The sequence below is a fragment of the Bison bison genome, unplaced genomic scaffold (genome assembly GCF_000754665.1).
Source record: "Bison bison bison isolate TAMUID 2011002044 unplaced genomic scaffold, Bison_UMD1.0 scf7180017864072, whole genome shotgun sequence".
In the NCBI taxonomy this organism is placed as follows: domain Eukaryota; kingdom Metazoa; phylum Chordata; class Mammalia; order Artiodactyla; family Bovidae; genus Bison; species Bison bison.
Genome location: NW_011494644.1, coordinates 4,909,084 through 4,919,342, shown reverse-complemented (window position 1 = coordinate 4,919,342; position 10,259 = coordinate 4,909,084). Strand labels below are relative to the sequence as shown.

Here is a 10,259-nt window from a genome sequence, read left to right as displayed (position 1 = left end):
CGGGTGAGCGGGCTCCGCAGGGTCCACATCCTCCGCGCCAGCCACACGGACGCCAGGCTCAGGCACAGCCAGCCCGCGAGCAGTCTCATCGGGGGCCTGCGGCCGCTCGCTCCGATCACCGCCGGGGCGAGGAGGAGGACGCGCCGCCGCCTCCAGCCGCTGCCGCCGCCGCCGCCCAGGCTCGAGCCATCGCGCCCGACTCGCCGCCCATCCAGCCCCTTCAGGGCCGAGGCAGGGGGTGGGGAGGAGCGGGCGGCGCTCAACCTTCCCGCCTACCCGGTCCTCTCCGCCCCCGGAACGCCGCCGCCGCGGAAGGCAGTTTCCACCCGGAGCACAAACGCAACGCCTGCGGCGCGTTCTCTCCAAAGCGCGTTCCCTCGGCCTAAAGAGCCAGCCGGCCGGGAGGTGGGACAAAGGGAGCGCGCATCCGCCTGGCGCGCGTCCCCGCCTCCCGTCTGGTTGCGGCTCCTTACAATGGCCTAAATGACTTTAATATTAATACTTCTAGGCCAGGGGTGATCGTTCCGAAGGCGGTAACTGAAGCCTCCCCGTCCCTCCAAGGTAGTGTCTGCAGTTCTTCTGGTCTCTCGTCGCCTTAGTCTTTGCCTCTGGGCCCCTCATCCACCCCTGGGCGGGACTTTTCTCCAGGTTGTGCAGATTGACCCCGGGGTGACCCTCATCCCCTTCGTACATTCATACAGCGAAGTCCTTGCCAGAGACAGAGATTGCCAGTTTTAACATAATTGCCAAGCTACATGGCTTCCTATTCACATTTACAGCCAACCAGCCAGACCTCCACCCCAAGGACCTACACCCTGCTTCGCAAGAGCTGCACAGTAGACGTAAATCTAAGTGCAAAATGTTACCGCCAACTCCTCCCCACCTCCCCACCCAGTTCCTCAAGCCTGGCAGGTTGCTGGCTACCTGTTTCTAAGAGGCATCGGCGAAAACTCTGCCTCTGTTGGAAGCTTCTGCAGTTGGGGCACCTGCAAGTTATGTTCTGGTGTATTGATGACCCTGTCCAAGAATGAAAACCCCAAATTCGAGTCCCTGCGTGCTCGTTTCCTTGAATTAACAAACGGAAGTTGGATCCAGTACTCGTCAAGCCAACTAAGATTTGCAAGCAATATTTACCCAGATGTGTCTTTGATCATTTATAGCACAGGAAGACCTAGCAACGTTTCAAAACTGAAAGGTTACACTGTGTTCCTGTGTCTGAAGCTCTTCCTGCTGCCACCAAAGCTACAAGTAAGGAGTCCAACATTTCATGGGGCCTATCCCTTTAACACCTTGCTAGGTTTGTTTAGAAAATGCTTCTAATTTAAATGCACTAGACATCATGTAATACATTTTATTTTAATTCAAAACAAAAGAAGCCTTTCTGTTAACTCCATTTGTGCACTTCAGAGATGGTTATTTAAAAGTGTCATGGTGATCACTGATGAGGAACAAAACCCTTCCTTATCCACAAACATTTTTATTAGCTTCTAAGAACCTCAGCTTGGCACCTTTCACTAACAGGAACATCTTGTTGCCTAATGTAACACAGGCTATAACAAACAAACAAACCAAAAAGGCAGAGAGGAGGAGAGTACTTTGTGTTCTCTTTCCAGCATACTCCCTAACTGCTTCCTGCCAAAATCCCAAAGAGCCTGCACCTTTAAATCTAGTTCAAACCTCTAGTGGTCCTGACCCAAATCATCAAAAAGGAACTATAGTAGCAAGCTCAGATAATTCAGTTTTCGATGTCATCTCTCTCCACTGCCTCTTAGGATCAGTGTCACAGGTACAGCAACTCTGTGCCAAAGAAAGCCTTCATCTTTTTAGAGGAGGTGAGACAGGTTGGGCAGGGGGCTGTAAAAGCAGCATGAATGTATAGAATGACATATTTCATTTCTGCAAACAAAGGAGACCACAAAATAAGCCCCTCAACTATAGAGTAAGCCTGATGAACTGAGAAGCAGCAACTAGATGGCTGCTGTTGTCTGAAGGGTTTAGGGTCAGTTGACTGCCACGAAGCCCAGCATCTCAAAGAAGCAGATTTTCACTTCAGACCTGAGCAGGTGGCCTGGAAAAAATAAATCAGTCTCACATTTAAATACTCTATAATAATCACAGAATATTCAACTACATGTTGTTTACACTTAGCAAGCACAGGATGAAACCAAAGCACAGCATGATCAAATGATTTGCCTAAAGGTAGCAGAACAAATTCAATACCAGACCTTTTCATAGAACCTGGTATCCCAGCTCACAGTCCTTCGATCCATCTAAGAAGCCTTGCTGTCTCTCCCTTCTCAGAGAGCCTCCTGAATTACAAGTGAGGAGGAAGGAAAACAGCAAGAGTAAATATACTAAGCAGAAGTTCAGATTGCCCTCAGGGACTGCCCCTTTCCTACATTGACTAGAATGTCACTGGCTGTATATTAAAACCTCAGTCATCCATCACAGAGAGGGGAAGAGGCATAGATAACACAAAAAGCCAGCTAAGAGCCAGTATTCTTTCTGACCTTGAAATGCAGTGATATTCAAAGGACACATAAATGACACCTTCTGTGCTGGGCTTTTCTCAGTGTTCCCCTGACCAGGAATCAGGTGTCTGGCTTGGGTCACAGCTCTGTGCATAGGTCCCAAATCTTGACTGGATCACTTTCCTATCTAGAACTCTAGGCAGGGCGCTCTTTGTTGTAATTGTTCTTATCAGCTGCAATTTACGGCATTTTCATGTTCTCTTTTCAATTAGGAAGAGAACCTATATAGAGAGAGCTGGATCTGTAGAGAAACACAGAATGTGCTGCCATTGTTGCTCATTGTCATCTTGTTGAAGAGATAATGATCTAAAAAGAGTATAATCACATGTTTTCATGGGCTTAGATTGTGTTTATGCTTCTTAATATTTTGCGGAGTGTAAGAAAGGTGCAAGTTTTCCCCTGTGTATTCAGTAGATGTTCCTTGTGGTTATTAAGCAATGAGTACCTCTAAAAAAAATGAAATTAGTAAATGTATTCAATAAATTTTTTTTATATTAGTAAATGTAACGGATTCTTATCTGAACTTTGTTGATATGATGTCAGGCATATGCAATGACATCACTGTGGTCTCTGATAAAGTGTAACCTAGGGCGAGAGAAAGAGAAAAACAAATACTATATATTAACACGTACAGATTCTGAAAAAAATGGTACTGATGAACATATCTGCAGGGCAAGAATAGAGACACAGGCATTGAGAACAGACTTGTGGACACAGTGGGGAAAGGCGAGGATGGGACAAATTGAGAGAGTAGCAGTGAAACCTACACATTACCGTGTGTAAAGCGGATAGCTAGTGGGGGGTTGCTGTGTAACTCAGTAAGCTCCACCGGGGGCTCTGTGACCACCTGGAGGGGTGGGATGGGGTGGGGGCGGGAGGGAGGTTCAGGAGGGAGGGGACATATGTATACCTATGACTGAGTCACGTTGTTGTACTACAGAAACCAACACAATTTTGTAAAGCAATTATCCTCCAATTAAAAGTAAAAAAGTTATATAGAGTGTTTAGTGTAGTGCCTCAGGACATAGTAAGTTCTCCAAAAATGTTAATTTTCTCTTGCTTTCACTATAACTTGGATAATTCACCCTCTCCTGAACCTCCCTTTCCTCATCTGTAAACTGGGGCCATGATTTTGAGAGCTTCCCTAGTGACTCAGTGGTAAAGAATCCACCTGCCAATGCATGAGGTGCAGGAAATGCGGGTTTGATCCCTGGCTTGGGAAGATCCCCTGGAGGAGGAAATGGGAACCCACTCCAGTATTCTTGCCTGAAAAATCCCATGGACAGAGGAGCCTGGCGGGCTGTGGTCCACGGGGTCGCAAAGAGTCAGACACGACTGAGTGTGCACACACACACACACACACACACACACACGTGATTCTGAACCACTTAGTCCACAACACATCTGTGAGAATCAGATGATCTGAATGCCTTGTAAACTGTAAAAACTCAACCAAGGTTATCATAATAACGATGCTTATTCCCAATGTGACTGACCTCTGCAAAGCTACCCTCCATAAGACATTCCCTTAGAGCCCAGGATGTTAGCTCCTCCTCCTCTGTCTATTCCCAGACCTCTTCCTGAGACTGAACTCAGAGAGTGAGGATGAAAGTGTCCGAAAGGAATATGAAACACAAAACTGCTTAACATTCAAGCCTAAGAATCCCAAAATCAGGCAGCAAACTCAAGTTTATGTACTTATCAGGCGTGCCTACCTTCTTAGTAGGAAAACCTTTGCCCCTCTTCCCAGCTGGCTCGTTTGCATCACCTCTGTGCCAGCCACAGCACTTCACCTACTTAGAACCTTCTGGACCCCACAGCCTCCCTCCCATGGCAGTCTCATACCTGTTTCAATTGATGTCAGGGATAAAGTTGGAAAGACCAAGAACTGCCACTTTCACATTGGCAAGAAGATTTATTGAGTAGACGCAAGGCATGAGGCACTGGACTAAATGGAGAGGAAAGCAAAAGAAACACAATGACATCCTTAGAGCTTACTATTTAAGAGGGAGGATTACTTTGTGGGTGCAAGTAATCACAAAATGAATAGTTCACTACAGTCTGCTGTGTGCTACAAAAGAAGTGTACATGGTTAGAAAAATGAAAGCTGTCCAGAGGAAGTGTGGCTTTGTAGCCCTCGTTTTGACATCTCCTTGCTAAGCCTGAGAGCTTCCGAGTTGCCCAAGTTCCTCTGGACTACAGGTATACCAGTAATTGTGGGATAAAAACGTGAGGTACCTCTAAGAGTCCTCTGGGCTGCGAACATCAGAGTAAGCCACCTGTGTACTTAGGTTGTAAATGTATGCTACTGCTTCTAGGATCCCTAAAAGAAATTTGCCCGTGTAATAGTTTGATCCACTTAAAGGAAAAATATGTTATTTCTTTAAATGTATATTTCAACCCAGCAAGGTCTTTCCAGCAGCAGGTCTGAGTTGGAGCTCTGATAAAAGAGAAGACTTGTTTTCCTTCGCTTTCTGGGGCATTTTCAAAGGTCCAGAACTCTTCTTTCATCTTGTTTTACGTGAATTTTCAAGACATCCCTATCCTTGGCCTCTTAATTGCAGTCTTCTGCATGTGTGTGGGTTTGATCCTGTAAAAGGCTGCTTCCTCTCCACCCAACTCACCCTGTAACTTCATGCCACTGTGTTTTCATAGTCTGATTTTGAAAATATAAAGCCTTCTTATTTTGTGGCTCTAAAATATTCAAACATATGGTCTATATGAAATACATGAAAAAATTGCATGGTATGTTAAGAAAGCTTTTAAAGCTTTAAATATTTTATAGTAGACAAGGCATGTATGTATGTATGTACATAAACATGTGCTAAGTCATTTCAGTCATGTCCGACTTTGTGCAACCCTATGGACTGTAGCCCCGCCAGGCTCCTCTGTCCATGGGCTTCTCCAGGCAAGAATACTGAAGTGGTTTGCCCTGCCCTCCTCCAGGGGATCTTCCTGACCCGGGAATGGAACCCATGTCTCTTATGTCTCCTGCACTGGCAGGTGGGTTCTTTCCCACTAGCACCCCCTGGGAAGCCTGTACATAAACCTAAGTATCTTAAATAGTTTGTATAACATACCCCAAAACCACATCTCTGCTGACATGAGAGAAGACCACTATTTTATCTTGCACAACCACAAACTGGTCTAAAAAATGAAAAAGAATACGTTTATGAAAGTTAATACTTGAGCAATCAATCAGCCTGAAAATCAAACAGAACCATCTCCCTTCTCTGTGAAAACTGTGATTGATTTGCTAGTAGCCACAACTAATGTGAGTTTGTCTTACGACTTAGCCTGGGATGTTCCTTAAACATAGTGTGTGCACAAATCATTAAATCCAGGCGAAAGGCATTCAGTTATTAGATAACCAAAACCTTAGATTTTGAGAACCCTGCAATTGTTCCATATACTTCCCTAAAATTGACAAAGTAGATACTGAAAGCAGCTCTTAAGCTCTTCTACAATTGTTGTTGTGTTAGATGCTCAGTTGTGTCTGACTCTTTGCGATCCCATGGAATGTAGCCTACCAGACTCCTTTGTCCATGGGATTTCCCACGCAAGGATACAGGAGTGGGTTGCCATTCCCTTCTCCAGGGGATCTTCCCCACCCAAGGATTGAACCGGGTCTCCCGCATTGCACACAGATTCTTTACCATCTGAGCCATCAGGGAATAAACTTTATTTCCATGTTCATTAGCTTTCTATGCTCAAGTCTTTAAAAAAAAAAAAAAAAAAGGTTTACATATGACAGCAGCCTTTCCTCCACCACAGAGACTTGTTCTGAGCCAACAGAACTCAAATCCCACCTTCCCCTCTTGCCTCCCACACCAGGCCCGAGAGGAAGCGGGGTGGGGCAGGGGGCTCTGGGAGAAGCCAGTTTTGCTCAAGAAGCTCACTAAAGTGAAGTTTGGTATCTGTGAATATAGAACAGGCTGTTCTTCCTCCAGGAATGGTCTGTTTCATAAACAAAACTATAAATGATACTGGAGCCAAGTTTGTTACTTTTCAGACATCTTAACAATGTAAACAAATTGCCTTGGTTTTGTGAAATCTTTTTTTGCTTTCATTAGGAGACATTTATAGATTATTTTTACCACATCTACAATGCTCATCATGATTATTCAGTAGAGTAAGTCTTCAGGAAAATAAATCTAGGTTATTCCTGTAGGGTTTGATAGTACGATGGATTCATTTTTAGAATCTCCAACCCTCTGTTTGATTCATGGACTGGAATTTCTCCACTGTTGTCTATAAATAGCAGCCCGTGTCTGTAAATACATGACTGTATTTTCATCTTGACACTTGGTAACGCACATCATATTTGAGGACATCTACCATTTGTTAGCTTTTTTAATTTGGAACTTGTGTGTCTGTTTGGACACAAGCATCAGGAATAAGTTATTTTTTGACATATGTTTAAGGATGTTTCAAGAAAAAACTGTCAGATTTTTTTTTTTTACATGGTTGGTGGTACATGGAGTCAATCATAAAATTGCATTCAAAAATTCTGGAAACTGGAAAATAAAATTGCTGAGAATCACAAATTGGGTTATGTGCTCTAACCCAATGCACACAACAGGTTAGAGCAAAGTGATGCAAAGTCCCGTTTAAAAAGGCAGGTCCCCAAGCCAAGACTTGACTGCACATTGACTGAAGGAGGGTAATAACATACTAAGAATTAACAGCTCGTTGTGGGTGGAAGATGGAGAGGATTGGATCAGGCTTAGGAAGTGGAAAGGCAGGTGGATTTCGCAGTGGCTCTCAATCATAAGCCCAGGAGACCGAAGTCAGGTCTGCTTTGCTCCAAGCAGCAGGTACCATTCTGTGTAGCTGGAGATGGGCGCATTCATTGTCTCAAGCACCATGACTTCATCCATTAACATCATCCTGAACTGCCGTGTCCCTCATTCCCACATGTTGTATTCCTTATATAGCATGAAAATGTGCTGAATAAATACCCATCTATCCCATGATAGTTTTGTGTCAGAGTATAAATTAATAAATAGGTTTGGGGCTTTTTTTTCTGCATTGGTCTGTGAGTTTTATTCATGCTAACTTCCTGTTAGAGATGATTCCATTCTCAGTGTACCAATGTATTAAGTTTCTGTAACAATAAAACCTCAGACAGTGATGAATTTACCTACATCATACTGCTTACCTGCCTCCTATGAAACCTGTATGCAGGTCAAGAAGCAACAGTTAGAACTGGACATGGAACAATGGACTGGTTCCTAATTGGGAAAGGAATACATCAAGGCTGTATATTGTCACCCTGCTTATTTAACTTATCATGAGAAATGCCGGGCTGGATGAAGCACAAGGTGGAATTAAGATTGCTGGGAGAAATATCAATAACCTCAGATATGCAGATGACACCACTCTTATGGCAGAAAGCAAAGAGGACCTAAAGAGCCTCTTGATGAAGGGGAAAGAGGAGAATGAAAAAGCTGGCTTGAAACTCAACATTCAAAAAACGAAGATCTCGGCATACAGTTCCATCACCTCATGGCATATAGATGGCAAAACAATGGAAACAGTGACAGACTTTATTTTCTTGCGCTCCAAAATCACTGCAGATGGTGACTGCAGCCATGAAATTAAAAGATACTTGTTCTTGGAAGAAAAGCAATGACAAACCTAGACAACATATTAAAAATCAGAGATATTACTTTGCCTACAAAGGTCTGTATAGTCAAAGCTGTGGTTTTTCCAGAAGTCATGTATGGCTGTGAGAGCTAGACAATAAAAAAGGCTGAGGGCCAAAGAACTGATGCCTTCAAACTGTGATGCTAGAGAAGTCCCTTGAGCTGCAAGGAGATCAAGTCAGTCAGTCCTAAAGGAAATCAACCCTGAATATTCATTGGAAGGACTGATGCTGAAGCTGAAGCTCCAATACTTTGGCCACCCAATGCAAAGAACTGACTCATTGGAAAAGACCTGATGCTGGGAAAGATTGAAGGCAGGAGGAGAAGGGGACTAGAGGGGATGAGATGGTTGGATAGAATCACTGACTCAATGGACATGAATTTGTGCAAACTCCAGGAGATGGTGAAGTACAGGGAAGCCTGGCGTGCTGCAGTCCATGAGGTCACAGAGTCGGACACAACTGAGTGACTGAACAACAGCATACTCCTTATGGGAATGATGATGACCAGTCAGCCTTCCCTCACCCAACAAGTATCAGCCCTCACTTGCCTGAAACACACAGTGTATGGGAATGAGGCTTTCTCAGATGCCTGTGGTTCTTATTCAAAGCCTTTTCTGTCCCACCACAGACTCCCTCCCAGTCCCTCGTCCCCGTATCAGTTTGTTCAGCCCTCATCTTTACCATCAAAAACAGGATGAATATTTACTGCAGGAGGCCGGAAGTTAAAATTCTAGTGACAATCCTGATACTTTCTGTGTGACGTTGGAAAATCATAAAACCTTAATCATTTTGTCTGTAAAATTGGAGATTAATAAAGACTACCCGTATGTAAGGTCACGGACTTGGATCAGAGACTCTTAAAGTCTCTGCCAGTTACAGGATCTGCTACTTTTCTTACTTTCTTTTGTGAATTATCAATTCTGTGAATTTTTCCCAAAGGCTAATATAAACATATCTGTACTTACATAGTATACAAGAGGAGTGGTATAATTTTCTGTGTTTCCCCCCACACTTTAAAAACAGATCTCATAAATTCAGAGTTGCATAACACTCTATAAGATAAATGAGAAACAATTTCCTTCAAATAGTACATAACTGTGACAAAGTTTAGAAATGGAGATATTTTTTGTTTTGAGAGTGATGTGTTTGACTAATTGTCAGCTCCTTATGACCTGAAACCGAAGTCCTTGCACTTCTGACTCCTCCCACCCCGTATCCATCACCCTCTCCTTTACCTCGACCTGCTGTTTCACTGTGTGAGGCTTGCCTAGTCGCCTAGAAAGTACCTGGAGGAAAAGCACTCTGAAACTGTGGTAGAACCACATGAAATTCTCCGTCTGAACCACAGCCTCACTGTTCCAGAAATGGAGCCTCCTACAACAGCACTGCCGGAATATCACACGTGCTGCTAACGAGGACAGCATGTGCCAGACACCAGGCTTTGTGCTAACACTTTTAATCCTCACTACAATTTAATAAGGTTGACACTACCGTTATCTTTTTTTTTTTTTTTTCTTACAGAAAAGAATCTAAGGCACAGAAAGCTTCCATTGCACAGCAAATGAGCAACTGAAGCATGGCTTGAAAGCAAGCAGTCGGATCTGAGAACCCACTTTCTTCACACAAAGCTCTACTGCCTCCTAGCAGTAATTAACCATCCTTAGACCACAAGTTTCAGACTCCCTGGTGATGCTGATTAAATGCAGTTTCTTGGGCCATTCCAGGTGTTGATTCAGAATCCTGCTGTAAATAGAGTTTTCAACATGCTTCACCAGGGAGAAGTCAAAGATGAGATCCTTAGCAGAAGCAATATGCACTTTAATTAAAAGTATTCGAAAGTCATGATATTATTTAATTTTTGACTGCATTGGGTCTTCATTGCTGCACGTTGGCTTTCTTTGTTTGTGGCAAGCAGGGACCACTCTCTAGTCGTGGTGTGTTGGCTCAGTAGTTAGGGCACACAGGCTTAGTTGCTCCACAACATGTGAGATCTTCCCAAACCAGGGATCAAACCCATATCACCTGCATTGACAGGCAGATTCTTAACCACTAGGCCACCAGGGAAGTCCATGAAATTA

General features: G+C 43.9%; 1 protein-coding gene and 1 long non-coding RNA gene across 2 annotated transcripts in view; one reads left to right on the top strand and one right to left on the bottom strand.

The window, feature by feature from the left end:
* The window catches only part of METTL9 (methyltransferase like 9), a 50,184-nt gene extending 47,862 nt beyond the window's left edge, over window positions 1-2,322 (bottom strand). The window contains exon 1 of the mRNA XM_010837193.1: window positions 2,226-2,322. Coding sequence (XP_010835495.1) covers window positions 2,226-2,270 — 45 coding nt within the window. The 5' untranslated portion in view covers window positions 2,271-2,322. The remainder of the gene's footprint in view (window positions 1-2,225) is intronic.
* On the top strand, window positions 7-10,164 carry LOC104986566. Its single transcript, XR_825047.1, has 3 exons — window positions 7-561; window positions 1,161-1,248; window positions 9,703-10,164. It is a non-coding gene; the product is annotated as an uncharacterized LOC104986566 (long non-coding RNA).
* Window positions 10,165-10,259: the final 95 nt, after the last annotated feature.